The sequence below is a fragment of the Onychostruthus taczanowskii genome, unplaced genomic scaffold (assembly GCF_017590055.1).
Source record: "Onychostruthus taczanowskii isolate IOZ18803 unplaced genomic scaffold, ASM1759005v1 scaffold4, whole genome shotgun sequence".
In the NCBI taxonomy this organism is placed as follows: domain Eukaryota; kingdom Metazoa; phylum Chordata; class Aves; order Passeriformes; family Passeridae; genus Onychostruthus; species Onychostruthus taczanowskii.
In genome coordinates, this window is record NW_024501459.1 from 5,035,905 (window position 1) to 5,057,918 (window position 22,014).

At 42.0% G+C, this 22,014-nt stretch overlaps 1 protein-coding gene across 1 annotated transcript; it reads left to right on the forward strand.

Annotated features, from left to right (window-relative positions):
- The first annotated feature begins 2,329 nt into the window (after nt 1-2,329).
- On the forward strand, nt 2,330-18,208 carry LOC121340186 (syndecan binding protein). The gene is made up of 9 exons (XM_041412759.1): nt 2,330-2,942; nt 7,336-7,417; nt 10,296-10,374; nt 12,876-12,985; nt 13,297-13,455; nt 14,446-14,621; nt 15,827-15,998; nt 16,558-16,649; nt 17,490-18,208. The coding sequence occupies exons 2-9, from the start codon at nt 7,367-7,369 to the stop codon at nt 17,542-17,544; spliced, it is 894 nt and encodes a 297-aa protein (XP_041268693.1). The 5' UTR covers nt 2,330-2,942; nt 7,336-7,366; the 3' UTR covers nt 17,545-18,208.
- The last annotated feature ends 3,806 nt before the right edge of the window (nt 18,209-22,014 follow it).

A 22,014-nucleotide genomic window follows, 5' to 3' on the forward strand; every position in this document is an offset into this window, starting at 1 on the left:
GCAGTTTTTCAAAATCTTTATTGAAATCATGTTTCACAATACACTGGGAGATGAGGATGTAAGATTCACTTTTGATACCAAGGTGGATGTCCTGCAGGTGAACGCAGTGCCAGAGCTACTGCCCATAACCTGGACTTTGCTTGCTCTTAGATTATGTATCTGCAATACTGCTCACATGCTATGCTCAACAAGTAACAAACCATATAGAACCAAGTGTTTGGGCTAGGACATCATCATAAAGAAAATGAACATCCATGTCCTGGATTAGGGCAAATCTGGGAGAAAACCTCCAAAGGGGGCTCCCCCAGAAAACAAACCCACAAAGCCCCTTGAGCAAGAGCAAAGCAAAGCAGCAAAAAGCAAAGCCAAAAGCAAAAGCCGCACTATGTGCTGTCCCGTCTCTCTGTCCCACCAGCCGTGGGGGAGCAGGCTGATAACAAACCAAAACAAACCTCGCTCCTCAGAGCCAGTCTTGAAGGCACAGTACATAACATCCAGCACCAACAGAACACACGATTGGGGATACAAGCATCATAACCTCACCCTAGGACAATCCATTACAGTCTCGTGGGTAAAATCAGGGAGGGTGCATTGACAGTGCACGTCTGATATCCACTGGAAAAGGCTGCTCCCTGGATAACAGCACACTGTCTTGAAAGACCACAAAGAGTAATGAAGAAAACAGCAAATAACAACCTTGCTTTCTGGAGAGAAGAAAGGTCTTCACAGTGAGAGGAGCATTCAACATCCAACCAAAAGAAAACATCACCCTTCAGTTGTCAGCACTGGCACCCAGCAGAATTGCTCTGGAAAACTGTCAATCACATACCTGCAATTTCCATGCTCCATGAACACTACAGTGCTCTTCCTTCTACGGGGTGGGTCCAGGGCTTCACTGCACTGAGGTCATTTCAGGATGAAGAGTGGCACTCTTTGAGCACAGTTTTAAAAATTTCACTGCACTTATGTTAAAATCTCCTTTGGCTACATAAAAAATTTAGCACTTCTCAGGCAGTAATCCTCTGTCATTATTAAACTAAGCTAGATTCCCTCCCTTCCTCCTGGCCCAGAAGACATGTAATACAGGATTTTTGTGAATTTATACCTAAGCCAAAGATTTCACTTCATATATATTTAATGACCCGTAGTTGCATGACTCAGCAGTCAGTGGTTCAGGTAGTAGCATGCAGGAAGGTTCCAGGTCTGGCTGATTGCTGGATATAGAAACAGGAGCCTCCTGAGCAGCCAGAGAGTTGCTGTTCCTCTGCATTCAGCACTGCTGCAGCTGTTACCCAAGTCCCTGTGGTGCTCACCAAAGATGCTGGCAACTGGAGAGAATCAAGAACTGGAAAATACACTGCAACAACAATAACAGAAAAATATATATTGCAACAAAATTTCTGTTTAGCTTAACTAAGGTTATGGTTGTGCAGACAGCTCAAATGATGAAACAGCCTGTTACTGCCAGAGTGAAGCAAAACAACCTTCCCTCTCCTTCCCATTTCTCCTTCTGCTTCCTCCTTTCTCCTGTTTCCAGCCACACACTCCCTTGCTCTGGCTCATGCTTGTGCTTGAGAGAGTCTTTTGGCATATTGGTAGTATGGCTCACTAACCAGCAGAAAAGCACCCATGTTTTTTGGTGGATTTGATTTTTCCTGGGGCAATGAGTTAAACTCTCTCTCAGAAAAGCTTGGCAACTGCTGGGACTGGCTGAGGGCAGGAGAAAGAGACTGTAGGTGGGAGCAGACCTCCTTCCTGGGTGCTGGAGGACTTCTCCTCTACTGAACACTCTTCTTAGGTGAAGAGAAGCTCTAGGGCACTCAGCACATTTAATTGTTTGTATGATGAACAATATTTGACAACAGGGAAAGAATTGTAATGAAGAAGGGGAGACCAAAAATTGATGCTAGAGAAGCTCATAATCTAAATAAGGCAAAGACAGGTAATTATGGTAATTGACTTATGAAAGTCGCTTTCCAAGCTTGTTCTGGGATTTCTCTGTTGCTGGTACACTTTACATCATGGTTTCTTCAGGAGAGCCACTTCAGGATAAAAGCTCTACTTCTGATGCCTGCCCATGGGAGAAGGCTCAGGCAGGTGCTGGACCGTGGAACAGATGTGGTCACTCTGGCTCTGATGTGTCACAGCTGGCATCCACGGCAGACAGGCAAAACAAGGCACACACGACGCTGTTAGTGGAGAGCGCTTTATTACAGCAGGAAAAAAAGTAGGAAAATGAGCAGGAAATCGTATTTTTTCTCCATGAAGATGACAGCTATGAACCAATAAAGGCACACGAATGAGTCTAAGGCCCTACAAAAACAAAGAAATCTCAGGGGGAGGTTCAGAGGGGACCTCATCTCTCTACAGTTCCCCGACTGGAGGTTATGCTGAGGTGGGGGCCGGTCTCTTCTGCCGTGCCTGCAGTGAGGGGACCAGAGCAAATGGCCTTAAACTGAAACAGGGAAGACTCAGATCAGATATTACAAAAACTTTTTCACTGTAAGAGGCACTAGAATAGGTTGTCCAGGGGGGTGGTGGAGTCATCATCCCTGGAGGTGTTAAGAGACGTCCGGATCCGGCGCTGGGCGATGTGGTTCAGTGGTTACAGCGGTAGTGCCAGGTAGACGGATGGACTGGATGATGTTGAAGATCTCTTCCAACCTTGATGATTCCAAGATTCTACGTGAAACAAGCGGCCAGAGGGGAGCAAGGCCACAGCCACCCCGTTCGTACCCCTACGCCCCACAGCCGCCGGCGGCCAAACCCGGCCGCAGCCCCTTCCCCGCCGCCGCCGGAGCATGCGCAGGGCCGGGCCAGTTCCGCCGCCGCCCCCGCTCTGCTCATAGCGGCGCTGCCGGGATCCAGGGGAGCCGCTCCCGCCGCCCCTCTCCGTACTGCGGGCCCCGACGGACGGCAGCCAACAACCCTCTGGGCCGGAGGTAAGCGAAGGGCCGGCGGGCGGGCTCCCCTCCCCGCGGCCCTTTGTGCGCTCCTCGGGGCGGGCGGGGGGCTGCGGGCCGGGCATGGCGGAGCGGGGAGGGGGCGGCCGGCGCCGAGGCGGCCCCGCTGTGCCGCTTGCGGGGGCGGTGTGGGTGCCCGCTCCAGCCGCGGAGCTGTGTCCTGCTCCTGCGGGGCCGCCGCTCCCCGCAGCCGGCCGGCGGGAGGGCTTCAGCCGGGCTCGGGGGGCTGCCGGCCCGAGGGGCTCCTCCGCCCGCGGACAGGGAAAGCAGCGCCTGGATAAGGCCCCGTGGGACTGACTGTGCCCGGCCCTCGGGTTTGGGAGCGCTCCTGGCCCCTCCTTGGGGCTCCGCGGCCGCTGCACGGGGGCAACTAGGGCACTTATATTGAGTTTCTTGTGACGGGCTGAAAGGTGCTGCAGCAGTGGAGTGATACGGCGGGCCTTTCCAGGGAGGGGAGCCCTGCTGCAGGTCTGAAATGGAGGCAGCAGGTTTCGGAGCTGAGCGCATAATGAGGGCAATTGCTCCCAGCCTAATTAGATATGTATCAGAAGGGAAATACTGAGTTATTAGTGGAGAACGCGACTTACGAAACCGTTCCTCGGTTCGTGATGTCTCAGCCTGACCTTCGGGAAGTGTTGTCCTCGCTGTGCTTTAAAGATTAATTTCGGGGCTCATAAGCTTCTAATTGCTGGAAGTGGGAACCAGTGTTCCACTATAGGTGCCAGCATTATGGCCTGTGTGCTTTTTCCACGGGCTCAGGAGGAAGACATATGGGGGGAGGGCGTTTTTGGTTTGTTTTTTTTTTTTTTTTGACCCTTCCCACAGTTTTGTCTGCTGGTGCTTTCAAAGACAGCAGTCACTACAGGCTGGTCAGATTGGGGTTTAGCAGGATCATCCTGTGTTTTGTTCATGCTTCCCGACCTGAACAATGCGTTGGGAAGCCCGTCTCCTCCCAGCCACGGCACCGAAAGCAGTTCGGGATCACTCCCACCTTCGAGACTTCCTGCTGGCAGGCTCAGGGTGTCACGAGTGACGCCTTTCATACTTCTCCTATCGGTGGCCCTGTACTTCCCTCTGGCAAACAGGATCTCCTTAGTGGGACGTGCTGGCAGGGGCAGTCAGACTTTCCAGCCAAGCGTACTGAAGAGGGGGGCAAGGTCTTTACTGCCAGGTTTGTGGGTCGCCAGCTGAGTTACAGCTCCTGCCCCATGCCTTTCCTTTTGTTTTCATTTCTATGTCCTGAAACACTTGGTCTCCTCACAGTATGGAAATGATTGGGGAAAGTGATTCTGATGTTGGTGTAGATTTTTAAGAGAGAAGAGGAGGTTGTAGTGACTCACGTTTTGTGGTATCCACTCCCTAGTGCCTAAAGCCGTTACAGCAAGCACCAGCTGAAATTCATGTTTGTATTGTGAATAACATCGGACAGAAGTCGTGGACTAGTTCTTCCTGCAATTAGTGGTGGTCCCGAATGGTGTCAATTGTTACTTAAAAATCCTTTTCTAAACTGAATATAATATTTCTGTGGCTCTCACATTATATAACACGGGGCAGTTTGTTACCATGTGAAAAGTTATGAGCTCTCTGAATGCAGTTACAGTGGTGACTGTTCTTCTGGCTATTTAGTTGGAAAACCAAAACCAGGAACTGGTGGATTTATGACGAGGGAGCCAGCCCAGCAGATCCTTGGTGACAAACACTTGGGTTTATTAACCCTTGGCTGGGGAGGGGAGGCTGAGAGGATTGTCAAAGAGCAGGATAAACTTCTGGAGTGTTGTCTTACGTAATCTGAACACTAGTATTTGTTTAGCTTTGCTAATTTACAGAAGGTACTGTGCTCCTCTTTATAAACTAATGGAAGGTTGAGGTTGCCTGTCTGTGACAAATGTGACCAAGTAACTGTGTGCAGACTGGTCTGTGGATGAGAAATAAAGCTGGCCATGGTGTTCTGTGGAAGTTGGTCACAGGGGCAGGGGACCTGGCATTCCCTGTGCTGTTCTCTGCAGCTCTGTGGCTGCCAAGATCATCACCTGCAAAGTTCTACTATTGTGCCCCATATCACCCTGCCATGGGGTGACTCCTTATGGAACACGCTGTCCTTGGCCTGCCCTCTCCTGCTGCCAGGGGTGTGCTGACTCTGAACATGTGCCAGTACTGGGACCAGCACCTGTATCTACCAGGGCTGCTGCAGCACAGAAGGAGATGCTGAGTCTGGTGCTGTGTGTGCCTTGACTGGTGTGAGCAGCCAAATGGAGCATCCAGGAACCACTTACCTGACCAAGGGCTTTGGCTTACATTTGCTGTTACCCATTTTGGATGACCAAAAGCATTTCATGTTTTCAGGTCAATGCTGGATTAAAACAGAACTTCAAACTGGCCTTAAATGCATGTGTTTAATTTATAGTTTCCAGGCTTTAACTATGGTAGAGTTGCAACAATTAATCAAAAAAGTCAGTGGCAATTAATTATTCTAATATAACAGGCCACATGTTTGCAGTTTAGATCTCTGTCACATTTAGAGCATGCTTTTTTAAAATTTTAATTGCAGTTTGACAAGATACTGGAGCTGTTGGGCACTGCTGAACAAACATAAAGGCTGTTGATGAATTTAGTGTAATATGAAGAGATGTCTATTGTGTTACTGCAGTATCACATTAGGCATCTGTGTGTGTGGTGCTCATTTAGAAATGGACTTTGTGTCTGCACTTAAAGAAGCAATAGTGCAAGGATTTATGTAATGGTTACTTTTAGTCTGAAATTTTTGCTAAATTGCTGCTTTAATAAGAACCTCTTTTCTTTGAATGAGAAAATGAATCCCCAAACCAAAAACTTTTATTAAAACTTCTGTATTAACTATGTTCTCAGTACCTTCTGTGACTTGTAAAACTGTATCACATTTCGTTGTCTTCCAGTTATGTCCCTGTCCATCCCTCTCACTAAAATGGTCCCATATACTGATGTGGAATGTTTTATTGTGGGTTTCAAAAGTTCAGCTAATCTCAGTGAGAGTGTGAGTTAAGGAGCTCTGGAAAAATGGGCTTTCCTGCTTTCCTGAAGCCTCAGGTGACTGGTTCTAGGAGAGCTGGATGTCAGCATGGTGCCTTAGAATATCACGTGAAGTGTTTTTTTGGGGGTTTTTTTTGGGTTTTGCCTAGGGTTTGAGGAATTTTTCCCTTTTTTTTTTTTTTTTTTTTTTTTTAATTCCTGCTAAGTTGTCACAGGGGCTCTCTGAATATCACATGACAGCCAGCCTGGAATGTCTGTGTTTTGAAACTCACCACTGACTCAGTCTTCCTAGTTTATACAGGTCCCTTGCTGCAATTAATGTGTTGCAAATGGAGGTGGGAAGCCAAGGTCTCTTTTAGTGGCTTCTTGCTGGATCTCACGATTTAGCTCCAGCCGAAAACTGAGCACCACAAAATTGCTTGCTGAGTCCCTCTGCCCCAGCAGGATGGGGGGAGAGAATCTGAAGAGTAAAGTGAAAAGTCATGGGTTGATGTAATTAGATAATGTGACAGAAAAGGAAGAAAAAAAAATTAAAATAGTTGGAATATATAAAATCTGTGATGCACATTCCTATTGCTCACCGGTTGCTGACCGATGCCCATGCCTTTGGCCAGGTTTTCCCCCAGTTTATATACTGAGCCTGATGCCACGTGGTATCCCTTTGGCCAGTTTGGGTCAGCTGTCCTGACTGTGTCCCCTCCCAGCTCTTTGTGCCTCTCCAGCCTTCTCACTGGCAGGGCATGAGAAACTGAAAAGCCCTTGACTTAGCATAAACACTTTTTAGCAACAACTAAAACAATTAGTGTGTTATTAATATTCTCATCCTAAATCCAAAACACAGCACTAGGAAGAACATTAGCTCTATCCCAGCTAAAAGCAGGTCAGTGGAATATTACAAGTGTTGAAAGTGTTTAAATATTTTAGACAATAGAGTGGAAGCTTCCACAGCTGAATGTAAAATACTGTCCCTGTTGGGATGGGAGTGATTAGGTTTTTCCTCTTAACCTCATCGTATTTGCATCTTGGCCTCCTAAAGTCTCTCTTTGCTTCCTGTGAAATGTTTTGCTCTGTGTAGGTTTTCTCTTCATTGAGGCCTAAACTTTGACAGTGCTAAGTATATTAAATAAAGCCTATTAGCCAAAGGCTGCTATTGATAACAGATTAAATGGGTAGTCTTAATGGAATTCATCCATTAATTCAGTGCCAGATATCTTTACTGCTGACTGGCAGGTCACAGAACACTTGTTTAGCACTTAGTCTGGTTAATTTATTTAAAAGAAAAAAAAAATTAAGAAGTTAAACTCTGTAAATATCTGAAAGCTAATCCTGTTGTTTGTTTGCTTTCCCATCTGATTTTTCTTTCTAGTCTGCCCTTTGCCCAGTAGGACTTCATCAAAATGTCTCTCTATCCTTCCTTAGAAGATCTGAAGGTGGACAAAGTTATTCAGGTATGGTGGACTTAAAAAAAGATGAGTTTTGCTGACAACAATGTATTTGGTATTTAATCCAGGAAAGGGGAGACTTACTTTAGTTGAGAACTTGTTTTATCATCTCACTCTGAAAGGGAAAAGACAACCTGTTTACTTTGTAGCTTGATCTAATGTGATTAATGCTTATTTTACCACCTGGATATATTTATTTTGCTTCATCTATTCATTTGTGTTCATTTGTCTTTAATATGTTTGTGTTCTTTGAAGTATAGATACATGGTCTTAAGTAGACAAATACAGTCAGTCTCTTCACATACTTCAGCTCTGACTTGATGATTAAACTAATAAATCTGCTGCATCTCATTCCCAGTGTCCAAATCTATGGCAGAAAGTTTTTGTGGTCATTTGAGCACAAAAAAAAAAAAAAAGTAACCGGAATCAGACTTGTCCTTTGGCTATTTCATGGTAGTGACCAGTTCTCACAGTACATCCAAGATTATCACCTTTGTGCAAAACCCTTTATGTGTAAGAATATTGGTAGTTTTATTATTAGACGTGATGAGGACTAAAAATTATCTGTGAAACAAAATAATGAAAAACACTTGGATGGATTAACAAGTCTGTGAGAAGCTTGATGTGGATGTATTTCACAAGGAGTTTCCTTACTTTCTTCAACGTTTTACCTTTTCCTGAACTTAACCTGCATTCCTTCCTGGTTTAAACAACAGCAAGAAGTTATAGTGTGTTTTAAGGTGGCTGGTACTTCTGTCCTTGCTGTTTTCATTGGGAAGCAATCAAGCAAACTACAAGAACATCTTCTTAACTCTCCTGTGCTATCCCAAAGTGCAGTGCCCTCGCTCATCTGTGTTTGTATGTGTGGGGTGGGGCTTTTGAAGTTGTGGGTGTTATGTTGGGATTGCTCCTTGTTGTGTCCTCCCACTCAATTCTTCTTATGTAACCACAGTCCTTTATCTACAGTCTGGTAATGCTGTACTCAAAACTGAGTAGCCTGGAGCCAAGAACATGCTCCTTTGGCCTTTTATTGACCAGCTGCTAGAGTTTATATATTACAGTTGAAAATTGTCATAAAATGTAATCAGGACGCCGTTCCATTTTCACTGATACTTTTCATAGAATCACTGAATATTTGGGTAAAAGTCCTCTGCAACAAGCAGGGACATACTCAATTCCATCATTTTGCTCAGATCCTTAAATGTCCCAGCCTGACCTTAAATGTCTTCAGGGATGGGGCATCTAGCACCTCTCTGGACAACATGTTCCAGTGCTTCACCACCCTAATTTTGAAAAACTTGTTTCTCATATCTGGTCTAAATGTAAATCTAACCCTCTGTTAGTTTAAAACCTTTATCCCTTGTTCTATTGCAACAGGCCCTGCTAAAAGGTCTGTCACCCTCTTTCCTATAAGGCCCCTTTAGTATTGGAAGGCTGCTGTAAGGTCTCCCCAGAGCCTTCTCTTCTCCAGGCTAAACAGCCCCAGCTCTGGCAGCCTTTTCTTGTAGGAGAGGTGTTCCATCTTCTGATTGCTTCTGTGGTCATTTCTTTGGGACCTGCTCCAACAGGTTCATGTCTTTCCCATGCTGGGGATCTCAGAGCTGGACAACATTCCAGGTGGGGTCTCACAAGGGCTGAGTAGAGAGGCAGAATCACCTCCCTTGACCTGCTGGCATCAAAGGCTAGATTATTTCTTTCTCTCAAATAATGCATTATGAAAATGCTGTCTCTTTAAATAAGTCTGAGAGCATTCTTAGGAGAAGAGGGGGCAGAGTGCTGAAAGATGTCTGTATCTGCAATGAGTGACTAAGATTCAAATGACTGCTGGCTAAAACAAACAGACTTGTTACATTAAATATTATTCTAACCTGCTCTTTTTGTCCGTCATTTGAATTGGAGCCTGTGCTTCTAAATACACGTGATATTGCTAAATAATGACTCATTCTTGCTGTGAAACCTTTTTTTAAAGACAACTTCCTGGAGTGAACAGGACTGAGAAGTTTTCTATTTTTAAGTGTTTCCTTAACATCATGAAGTAATTTGACTGTCATGTTGTGTTAGAAAATTTGTGTCCAGTTCAGGATAACATTTCAGTATGCATTGAGTACTTCCTCCCCCTGCCCCCCCACCTTTGACATTCTACCTCAGGAAAGTTACTGGAATAGCTATTTCCATCATGCTTAAGAGGCCTCTCTAAGGCTGTGTTTTTCACTGGTCATGAACACACAAGGCTGAAAAATAGAGCTGAGGTATTGAGAAGGAAGGAAACTGACTCACAAATATAAGAGAACTTAATAAAGTAAGCCAGTCAGCAATACAGAAATAAAGCTTAATGTGTTCACTGTAGTTGCTGTAGAAAAATCATCTTGGAAGGTCTGATTCTTTGAGAAAATATACTAGTAGCACTGGATTGCATGGAACTTGACACCTGAAAAGAACTATGTATCTCACTAATATAAATGGTCTGTAAATGGTGTGAAGAAGTAAAACTGCTAGCTAGCTGAAAAGAGTAATTGCAAAACACTGCTAAAGGTGACACCTTAAAACTTATTTGGTAAGCTTTTTTGGACAAATGCTTCCTTTAAGGCTTTTTAACTTTCTTGATGACGTAAATAGAACAGGTTGACAGGAAGACCTTTCTGCATTATCACTGTAGCTTTGTCTCTGAGGAAGATAGGAGTTGATCTGCCAGAGTAATTTTGATACCATCACAGCATGTTGTATTGAATCTATTTATTTAATATAAAAAGTTTGATTTCATTACTTCAAGATTAATAGTAATTAGCATGTACAAGAAAAAAGAAAATACTGAGTTTCCTGCCTGCATAATTAAGATTTATTTTTTCTTATACAAGATAACATATGTGAGTTTCTTTGCTTTTAGGCTCAGACTGCCTTTTCTTCAAATCCAGCTAATCCAGCAATCTTGTCTGAAGCTTCTGCTCCAATTCCTTGTGATGGAGGTAAGCTCATGTACTGCATAGTATCCTATGGGTAATGTTTGGAAAGCAGTTATGAAATCCTAAAGTTAACATTACAGTCAAAAACAGCTATAAATATGTTACCTTATTTACAAAGGGAAATAAATATTAATCTGTTTATATTTCCATTTTGGAAATGCTAACACCCACTGCTGTAAGGTGCTATAGGAGTCAAAACAACAGTGTTTACTTATAAAAGGAAGTTGTGGCAAGCAGTCACCCTTCTCTTTTTGTAAACTTTTCCAAGTGATCCTAGCATAACAAGATTTGATGTTGGTGCCTTTGGGCTCTGTTAGCTCTTACCTCAGACACTCGGTTGTCCTTATTTGTATTATATAGGTATTTGTAAGCTTTAGAGGACAGCATGAGTCAGAGTCTTTACACTGAGTTTGCTTTGGGACAAAGACAAATCTCTGTCAACAAGTGCCCAGGAAGCTGGCACTTAATCTTGTTGTGCAACCAACATAAAGCTTGCAACAGATTTTGGAATCAGATGTGTGGTGGGAAATCCATCAGATCTAAAGCTGAATGATTTGTACTTGTACTTTCTCCTTCCTTTCTCCCATACACATGTACATCCACAAAGGTGCACAGGTATGATCGAGGTTAGAGCTCTGCTTTAGTAAATTACTCCTGGTCTAAAAGGCCTAAAGCCTTATAACCAGCAAGACCAGCAGCAGTGCTGGAATGGTGGTCAGGAATGCTGGTTGATCAGATATTAAAGGTTGGTGGATGGAACTTTGTCTCCAGTTCTCCTCTGGCTGCTTCTATGTCTAAGACAACTTTAAGGCCGATGTTTGCACAGCTCACCAGAGTTGCCTCTGGTAGATCCTATCTGGATTAGGTACCTGGCCTAACCTCACCAGACCAGGTCTGAGTTTGGTTCAGCAGTCTTGGCAGCACTTTTACTGCTGTCCATAGTTTGAATTCTCCTGCATGTATTTGGCAAGCAGGAATCGAGACATAATTTTGACATCAGTTTGTGTGTGAATTGCTCTGGAATTCTGTGTCTGGAGAGTGATTAATCATTCAATATATCCCAAAAGAAGGCCTTACATCACCTACAGGATGTGCCAGACACACTAGAAATGCTTCTGTTCTGACAGAAACAGGAGACTGTACAACAACAAGAGTTTTGTGTTCTGCTATGTGTTCCATTATTTGGAGCACTGTTTTAAATGAGAATTTAATTCAACCAGCAAAGATGCATCTGGTGTAGTAAAGAACAAAAGAGAAGAATTGGGTAGCTGCAGAAATCTTGTGCTATGTTGTGTATAATCCTAGGGGCTTGCTTGAAAAACCAAGCAAAAATAGAACATTTATTCATCAAAAGCTTTTTAATCAATATTGATGAAGATAAAAGCTTCTGGATTAGTTGAGAAATATGATCAGACTGCTCTCATGCAAAGCAGCATATTAAAGAGCAAAAAATCTCTTGTTTATACTGGCATTCACCTTGCATTGACCTTTGCTCCTTCCCAGAAAAGTTTCTGTTGCTGGTCAGACATGGATTCTTAAAATAGCTGTTTTTATACATTTATACCCATAAATGAACACTAGAAGCCTAAGCCTTGTGTACTGGGGTGTGTGGTTGCTTCAGAAGCCCTTCTTTCCACTGCCTCTCTCTACAAGCAGCCTTTCTGTCCCCAGTCATTTAGTGAGAATGTCAGGGAGACTCTTAAGAGTTCTCATAACTGGCACTTGTTAGATGGCAGCAGTTAATGATCTGTGGAATGTCAAGAGCAATATCAAGTTTATTTCCAAAGTTGTTCAGCTCAAGGTCTGCCAAGTCTGTCAGTTCAACTTCCTTTCCTCCCACTCCTTGTGCCTCCCTCTGCTTGGGTATAGAGGGATGTTTTAAAGTCTGTTTTTTGTCTTGTTGAGAGGCATGTATAAAGCCCCTTCAGTTTGAAGCTGTGACAAAATGACAGCTACTTTCTCATGAAAACTCAAAGCAGACTGTAGTGTGAACCTTAGAACCAGGAGGCTTCTGCAGAAACATTCCCATGCCCTGGATCTGGAATATCCTTGGCATGAATGCCACTTGCTGTTTTGAGTTTGGTAGAAGGCCTCTGTGTGTGTTCTTCAGCACACCTGGTTTGGGGGTGGGGAAGAGAGCAGTTCTCCACTAATTGCCCAGAAGTTCTAGAGTTTAAGGGTGTGTCCTTATGCAGTGCAGTACAGTGTTGGTTTTGGAACATGTCACCATATGTCTGTTGTTTGTGTTGTAAAGGGTGAATAGAGTAACTGAAACTGAAAGTTCTCCTGTAAGTTCTTTATCTCAGAAGTGCTGCTTGTCTGGTTACTCTTCTGAACCAGGCCAGAATAACAGTTCTGATTCAAATGGATCTTCTGCCATAATTTTCCAATTAAATGATTACAGAAACACAAGATTTGTTGAAGTAATTGTGCATGTGAAACCAAACTCCTCCTCCTTTTAAACCAACTGTTGTATTGATTTTTGTTTTGTTTTCCTCCTGTAGGCTTGTACCCCAGACTGTATCCAGAACTTTCTCAGTATATGGGCCTGAGCCTCAATGAGGAAGAGGTGCAGAGAAACTTAGCAGTGGCAGCATCTGCTCAGCCACAGGGTGTAGGTACCAGTCATGCATATTCTAGAAAAAGTGTAAAGACTAAATTTGTATCTAGCCTTCTAGAGAGCAGATTATTATTTACCTTAAGTGCTGTACTTGACTGAGAGGTGACTTGTCTAAGTTGCAGTGCCTGTTTTAGTCTGTTCTGAAACTGAGCAGTCCATTTGCAGTGTTGGGAGGGGGTGGGGGAGACTTGGTGTTGTGGTTTATTTTGTGTGGTTTTTTTTCCTAAACATCAATTCATACAAACTGACATATAGCTATTCTTAAAAGTTGAAACTAAGTTGTCTGGCTGTTTTGTTTTAATCAGCAACTGGTAACACGACCTTCTACTAATTACATGGTAGCTCCAGTGACTGGAAATGATATTGGAATTCGCAGAGCAGAAATTAAGCAAGGCATCCGTGAAGCAATTCTGTGTAAAGATCAAGATGGCAGAATTGGACTTCGCCTTAAGTCTGTTGATAATGTAAGTGTAGAAGTTGCTTTTTCCTCTAGAGATTTTACTGCTGGACTATATTAGTAGTGAAGTTAAGATGTGGTCACAAATAGTCTTCTGTATAATGGTTTCTTATCTGTTACCAGAATTTTAAAGTGCTTTGTTAGACTTGTAACTAGATTTCCAGCTTTCTGAACTAGGCTGAATTTATAGCTGCAGTTTAATGTCATGTGTTTTATAAGCCTGAAAAATACATGCAATATTTTTCGTTTCACTTTACAGTGTGAGCTTGTCCTTGCATACTTGCTGTGGTACTTCTTACCAGTTCAGGACTGCTTGTTTTTACGTTTATGGGAATACTGGGCAGTACTTAATATTCAGCAGTATGTAATAACTGCCCACAGTTTAGAACTAGCTCCTTTTTTTGTAAAAGGTGCTTAAAGCATTTAATATGAATGTTTTAAAAAATTGTACTGAAGGTAGCATATAGGGTTAAAATACTTTTCTGTAGTTCTTCTAATGCAGAAAATGGGATTTTCTTAGAGTAGCATGGTGTAGTGGTGTTTTTTTTTTTAACACCCCTCCTTCCCAGAGGTATTACTTATAATTTGCTTTGATATGTTTTACTTTGTTTTCAGGGGCAGTTTCACTAGAAATAATTTTGTAACACCTGTTAAAACAGACAAGTATTTACCCCTTTGCTCAAGACTTCAATGTTATGCTCACATTTTTTTATTTTTAATATTTGGAGATCTTGACAGATTTGCTTGTTTTTTAAACTTTTTTCTAGCATTATCTGTCAGACTTTTAAATATATCTCGAAACAGACTGAAATTTCAAAAGTGTCCCTTAAGAACAGATAATTAACAAGTCCTTCTCTCTTGTCTGTTTGGCTGATGTAGAATGTTTCCATTGTGTAGAATGGGAAACATTAGGGGCTGTGTGTTCTGTGACTGATCTTCATCTTTAAGCAAGAACTTCCCCTTCTCCTCCCCTCTCTTTTTTCCCTCTCTTTTGTAGGGTATATTTGTCCAGTTAGTTCAGGCTAACTCTCCAGCATCCCTTGCGGGTCTGCGGTTTGGGGACCAAGTTCTGCAGATCAATGGTGAAAACTGTGCAGGATGGAGTTCTGATAAAGCACATAAAGTTCTCAAACAGGCTTCTGCAGAAAGGATTTCAATGATCATTCGGGACAGGTAAAGCCAGCTGCAGACATGGATTTGCCATTATCCATCACTGAGTAATTCTGAGGGGTTTGGGTCTCTCCTTGCTTGAGCAGGTTTAACAAAATCTGCTTCTCCATGTGCTTCAGTAGTAAAGATCTTCAGAAATGTTCCCTTTTGTGGGGAGCAATCAAAATGGTTCCTAACTTGTAAACTTCCTGGGCATGATGAGGCGTAACATTTTTCCAAGATAAACTAGTGAGTGAGAGATGCTACAAGTTAAATTTAAACTCTGAAGAATTCTGTGCTTTTTTTCAGATACAATTTTTTTCATTTAGTATAAGTGAAAGTCAACAATAAAAGTAACAAAATGTTTGCTGTATTAATTAATACACTTGCTTTTTATGTAGCATGATAGCTTTTCTTGTGGTCTCTGTTGGTTACATAGGAATTAATGCCAATTTTACTAAAAGCATGCTTGATGACCCAATTTGTTTTTTAAATAATGATCTTGTAGCTAACTGTATGTAGTAACAACGGGTCAGATTCAACATAAGGCTTGTAGGCTGCAAGAAGACAGATGATACTTCATGTGACTAAGTTTATGCCTCAAAGCTTTTTCCATGTTCTTTCCTGCTTAAGAACCAAGCCTGACTCAGTGGAGGGCAGCTGCTTTGATTGGCAGTTACTTCAAACACTGAATTTAAAATACTGTGGCCACAGATTCCCTGCTGTGTGTACCACTTGTGTGCCCAACATGGCACCCCCTTTCTATACCTACTGGCTTTTTAAGACATAATTTAAAGGTTTATTGTCTCCAAAGCAGTTGAAATGTTGTTGGGGAAGCCTTGTGCTCTCAGAAACCTGTAATCTACCTACAGTTGTTGAAACTGCACTATTTTATCAACCTTGCAATGTTTGTAGAGAACTTAATTTTTAATGGATGTTTGTTCAGTTGGGGTGGTGGGTGGGTGGATGTTGTATAGGATTTTTGTATTATTATTAATCCAGATGGCAAAATATCTGTAGAACAGGGAAAACATGTAAGGTTTATATAAAATATATTTTAATACAATATTAACAAAATGAAGTTAAACCAAAAAACTTTTCATTGTAGAAAATATGAGTGCCTTAGAGTAAAATTACTTTTGATAAGCTAAAGATGCTAAAATAGAATGTGTTTTTTCTGTGATTTAGTAGACTGAAGACATTGCTTTTTATTTTAAATGTATTTTTAGACCTTTTGAACGAATTATTACCATGCATAAGGACAGCACAGGGCATGTTGGTTTCATATTCAAGAATGGAAAAATAACCTCAATAGTGAAAGACAGCTCTGCTGCAAGAAATGGACTTCTGACAGAGCACAACATCTGCGAAATTAATGGCCAGAATGTAATTGGGTTGAAGGTAAAATAACTACTATGTAAGGGGTGGAGATAGCTGTGAGCTTTTTATGTTTGTATAGTGTGTTTTGGAGAGAATAAAAACGTTGTGATATATTGTTGGGTGTTCATAAAATAAAAGCTTCAGTCATGATGTAACTTGACTGGAGAGACATGGATGTTTTGGGCTTCTGTGCCGTTTTGTGTTGGTTGTCAGGGCAGCTCATTCTCATTCTCTCTGCCTCTACCTGGCAAGGCTGGGCCCCCTTTTTTTATCTGTAGTCCAACCTTGCTGGCAAAACAAAGAGTAAGCTTCCTCCTTCCAACCTACATCAAATTTTAGCAGGAATTGTGTATGACTTGTGTGTCCCTTCTCTAGTCAGTTCATGCAAGATACTCTTAACCAAACATCTGTGAAGTGGCATTGCAGTTTCAGTGATTTGTCCTGAAGCTTGAGCGCTCCAAACAAGGAGCTGGGGGGGGTCTCAAAGCCACGTGAAATGCGTCTAGAAAAAGCTCTTGAGCTGCTGCTTTCTTACTCAGCTTGAGTTGTGTTGCTCATATGACTTCTTGTTCCCTGACAGGACTCGCAGGTTGCAGACATCTTGGCAACAGCTGGAAACGTAGTGACCATCACTGTCATGCCTTCCAGTATTTATGATTATATAATAAAGAGGTAGGTAATACAAAGCAGCCATGGTGTTTTTTATAATCCAGTGGACAGTGACTAGAAAGTGTACTCATGATAAGATGTAATTACAAACTTTACTTGAAGACTGGAGGAAGGGGTGGGGATGCCTGAAAATTTGTTTAATCTGATGTTTTGGTTAAATTGGTGTGTTGGCACTGTTTCTACCCCGTTCTGTGATGATCCTTTGCCTTTTTATCTCTGGAAAAAACCTTTTCTAAACTTCTTTTGACGAAGCCTGCATTTTTAAGAACTGGATACTGCAAGTATTTGTTACCTTTTAACTAAAGTGTTGTTTGTAGTGCAGGTAATTTCTGTGGCATAAAAGTGATTCTGGGCAGGATAGTTTTGGGTTTCTTCCTAATCCTTTGGAAACAATGGCTTTCTACAACTAAATCTGTCCTGCAAAAATATTTTTGAAGTTGCTAGACATTGATAATGCTTCAGGTGTAATTGAATCTTGTTTTCCTGGTTTTTTTTTTTTTCGGGTAAAGGAAAAAGATACCTGCTTTGCTTTGTATCCTCTTTCTGCAAAGCAGTTTTCAGTCTAACAGCCACCTTTCCCTCTGCTCTCCTTCCCTTGTGCTTGTACTCTGCTTGCATACATATCCATACCCTGAAAGATACCAACAACACATAAAGTGTTGAGTATTGTGGGCTTCTGTTCAGTCTTGGGGTGTAGTTTGGTGCACCTGTCTGTAGCAACTTGTCAAAAATAGTGGAGTGAAAGTCTAGCTTCAGGTTTGTATTGAAGGACTGGCAAAGACAAAACTTAAGTGGTCTTCTGTAGTTGTCTTACAAACCTAAATGCCTTTTCATTTTCCTTAGGATGGCAACTAGCATCATGAAGAGCCTGATGGATCACTCTGTTCCCGAAGTCTAAACTTGCACCATGGATGTGTGTGTACATATATATAATGATGATTCCACTAAACTTGGGCTATTATACTCAGTGATCTCTTTCTTCTGCACATGAGCCTTTCTGGAGGCTGAGAGAAGATATGCTGCATCAAGCATTTGCATCTATAATGGCTGGGAATGTCACCGTTCAACATATCTCGTGTATTCACACACTGTAAAACTTGCAGCCTTACATGCTTGACAATGTGAAATTCCAATTGTGTTATGACTTCTTTTTGTAGGTCTTTTATTTAGCTTACTACTACTATAAGCCATTGCAACTAAAGGAACCAGGTATCACTTGCAAAGCTACATGTTGTTACCCAGGACAATGCTGTGCTTTGTATGTCTAAGACAAATGAGTATTTTTACTGCTTTTTGTTTGCAAGAGTAGATTTGAAATAGCATATTAGAAGTAAGGCTAGTACTAGTTAATTTTTTGTTCTAGTAAATACTGTTTACACAAAAATGCCACCTAGCTGAATATAGCTCAAGGCATCAGTCAGTAAGCGTTAATTCAAGTAGTGTACAGATACTCAAATCTTTTTATTACTTGTTATATGAATTGTAACTAATATGCTTCTCTCTCGCCTTAACCATGTTCTTTTAAGAATTTAGACATAACCAAATAAATGACCAAAACTTTACATCTGTGTGTGTACCTATTTAAGATGAGGTAAAACAGGCTTATTTTATCGAGATCAGTTTCAGCCAACAACTAAGACAGGAAATGCAGTGTAAAATATTTTAAAAAGCTTACTCCTTTTAACATTGAAATGTTTTAGAAGGGGTAGCTCTGGGCTACTTTAAGATGTGTTGAATGGAAAAAATTCTTCACTGTGAGGGTGGTGAGGCACTGGAACACGTTGCCCAGAGAAGCTGTGCATGCCCCATCCCTCAAAGTGTTTAAGGCCAGGCTGGATGGGACCCCAGCAACCTGTCGAGTAGAAGGTGTCCCTGCCCATGGCTGGGAGTTGGGAACAAGTGGATCCTTAAATCTCTTCCAGCCCAAGCCCTCTTACGATTCTAACTCTTTCCACCTTAAGCTTAACATATGGAATAGCAACCAGCTGTTCTACAAGATGTACTAATTGTAGAGTTGCAATTTCACTGTAAAATGGCCTACAGCTTGCTGGGTGTGCTGGATCTAGCTGGGTTAATGAAGGTAATGAAGTAGGGGTTGAAGTTAATTTTCTTGTAGGAGCAGGTCTGGGGCTGTGTTAGAGGGCTGTGACCAAAGCAGGGCTGATAACGAAGCAGGGTGTTTGCTGAGCTGTATGTGCACGGTGTCAAGGCCTCTCCTGCTTCTCACTCTGTCCCCTCTCCCTAGGGAGCAGGAGGTTGAGAGGGAGCACAGCTGGAGCCACTGATACAAACTGGCCAAAGGAGAATTCAACACCATTTGACATTATGCTCAGCAATAATTAGGGGGAAATCTTTCCAAGGCAGTTGTTGTTCTGGGCATCAATCTGCTGGAGCAAAACAGGTATGATTATCTTTAAATCACTGCTTTTTTCTTCCCCACTTTCTATTTTCCCTTTGCTTAGTTCTCCCATTCATTGCAGTCTATAAGTTTTCGTAGCTTTTTGCACTTTTTAGTGTCTTGCCCCTCTTGCTGTGGGGCAAGGTGAGTGAGAAATTGATCACTGGGACCAGTCCACCACAACAGGTCAGGAGCATGTTCAACTAAGACTTGAAGTTTAGTGATTGCCTTTTTACTATTTTTCCCCCTCTGCTCTGTTCCAGGTTTCAGCTATGAAATCTAGAATTACTGAACTTCAGTTTTTCTCATAGTTGGCAGCACCATGAAGTCACAGCAAAGAACTTGTATTCAGCAGAGGTATTATTTTGTAAAGATTTATTTGGGGAATCAGTTCAGCTATTCCTTCAGAACTTACTTGGATCAAGAATTGGTCTGGGGGTGGTGGTGGCATCTTAGTTATTTTTTTGCTTGTCCATTTAAGGGACATATGCAAAAGATTCCAAGAGATCACACCAAAAAGAAAAGCAAACACTTCAGAGTTTGGCAGTCTGTAATAAACTTCCTCACTGGCATGTGTAGTTAACTGTAGCTTTTCCTGGGTTGGGAGACCTGCTCTTCCAGGAAGGACTGAAGTTCAGCAGTGAAGAAGGGTCTTGGTATGTAGCTTGCTGTTTCTCAAATGAATTTCTCTGTTATGGTAAACCAGAGAAAACCATTACAGCACTTCAGGCTGGAGAAGTGATCAAATTCATCCGGCAAACCAATTTAATGGGACTGTTTGGTTACTAAATGATGTGTCTCTGGAACCGCTGTGGCAAGCTTACACTGGTAGTAATTGGTAGCTTCATGTAGCATTGGTATAACTCAGCCTCATGGGCCTAGCCCTGTGCCTGCAGTCATCTCTAAGGGCTTTGCCAAGCTCCTCTGCTTAGCTGTGCAATCCCTGGAGCCCAGACACTGATCTCTGCTTCTAACCAGTTTTTACTTAGGAGCAGATGAGTCAGCAAGGGCTGATTATAGTTCTAATTGGGCTTTAAAACTCTGTCTACAGCTTAACAAGTGGCATTTGGTTACTTAAATCTTGTGACTCCCTACTAAACAAATCATGCTAAAACTAAAACTGAAAAAAAAGAGTAAATCAAGACAACAATATGTTGGGGGAATGTAAGATGACAATACTTTTTTTTTTTGTTATCAGCCAGATGGCTGGAACTACTGGGGCAATCTATTGGAAAAAACTGTGATAGAATGTCAGTACAAGAACTCCCAGCTATAGCAGACAGCAACCAGAAGTAAAAGAATAATTAAAAAGCTCCTGTTTTAAGGCAGAAATTAGCTAGCACTGAAGAGTAACTTATGATTAAATGCATTTACATAAATTCACAGAAACTGCAAAAAAGTATCCAGTCAACAGGGTTAACTTGACTGTTTTCTTCCCTTTAAAAAGCTATGGTTGCTTTAGGCAATGGAGCAGGGTCAGGGCTCTGTTTTGTGAGTATGCTTTACAGCAGAAGGTAATCTCAGCTGCACTCAACAGCTATGCATACCATGCATCCATATTTAACCAAAAGGGTATATTCTCTCAGGGAGTTTGACCCTGAAGCTTCTGCTTCCTCAGTTCTGAGTTATTTTGATCTGGTTTAGCTCAGCAGGAGGCCCCCTAGTGACAAAGGACAATCCAAAATTCACCCAAGCCATTTCCAGGCAAATGTACAAAAATCACATTCTATCATGTTTGCCTCCACACAGATATGTTTGGGAAATAAATAAGGGTGGAGAAACAGGGCAGACACCAAACATTCCCCTGAAAGATTAAGATTGGTACAGCAGCTGTGCATGGTCTGGCTTAGTCTTTCACCGTGTGTGGCTTTACCACACACACTCATTGATTACATAAGAATCCAGTTATCTTCTAAGCCAAGAGAGTAGTGCAGCTGAAATAAATACCACTTTGGTTTAGTAGCTTTACCTTACTGAAAAATAAGGTCACACTCCAGCATACTAAAAGACTGGGGGATACCAAGGAACAGCTCTGTCTTGGAATAGGCATTGGGTGTCAAACCCAAGGCAGGGTATCTGACTGAACACAGTTCAGTGGAACACTTGTCCTGGACACAGGGCAACTTCAACACCAGCAGTAGGGAAGATCAGCAGAGAAATAAATAGATCTTCACTTTTACTCAGGCAGCATTACCAATGCAAATGCTTATTGTAAATAAACCATTTAAATACTTCTTTTAAACCATTTAAATATTTCAACTCTTTCACTTCAGAACAGTTCCTCCCAGGAAAAGACACCCTGAAGTCCTACAGAGAAAATAATCCTTGTGCAACATTGCTTTGTTCCTGGGTAAAGACAGCTGGGGGATTGAATAAACGCAGGAACTGCAGCTCTGTTTAAATGCTATACTGAAATTCCATCCCAAAGATGATTTGAGTTAAAGAAGGTTGGGAACACTAAATAAAACATGAAAATGCTGAAGATTACTAAGAAAAAAAGGATAGTAATAAAAATGAGAAAAGAGAGTGACAGACTTTTTATGCTCCAACTTCAGGCACAGGATTAGGGGAATATTTACCCCAACACACGTATGTGTAGCTGGTCTGTAGGGAAATCAACTTTAAGCTTGTCTTCTTTTCAGACCAATACATCAGTGCCATTTTTGAGTAGGGAAAAGCAAGAGAGAATTTTTTCTCATTGTGTTCTAAGCCTTTGCAAGTAGCCACAGCCAAGGACTATCTAGGAGCCCAGACTTGGGACTGCTGAGAACAGCAGCTGCTGTGTTCAAAGCAGTCACAGGCATCTCCACTAAGAAGAAATGTTGACTGCACATGACAGACAGCATTAAGCTCCACACACCCTAAAAGGCTTAAATTAAGAATGCAAATGCTTCTTCTTTCAAAGCAGTTCAAACAGCAAGCTAGGATATATTCCATGTAAATCAAACAATGACTGCAAGTTAAGAGCTC

Excerpts from the sequence above, each read along its gene's own strand:
- LOC121340186 (XM_041412759.1), top strand. The coding sequence starts at position 7,367 with ATGTCTCTCTATCCTTCCTTAGAAGATCTGAAGGTGGACAAAGTTATT. Across the intron at positions 10,375-12,875 it reads TCCAATTCCTTGTGATGGAG|GCTTGTACCCCAGACTGTAT; the intron begins GTAAGCTCATGT and ends TTCCTCCTGTAG. Across the intron at positions 12,986-13,296 it reads CATCTGCTCAGCCACAGGGT|CAACTGGTAACACGACCTTC; the intron begins GTAGGTACCAGT and ends TGTTTTAATCAG.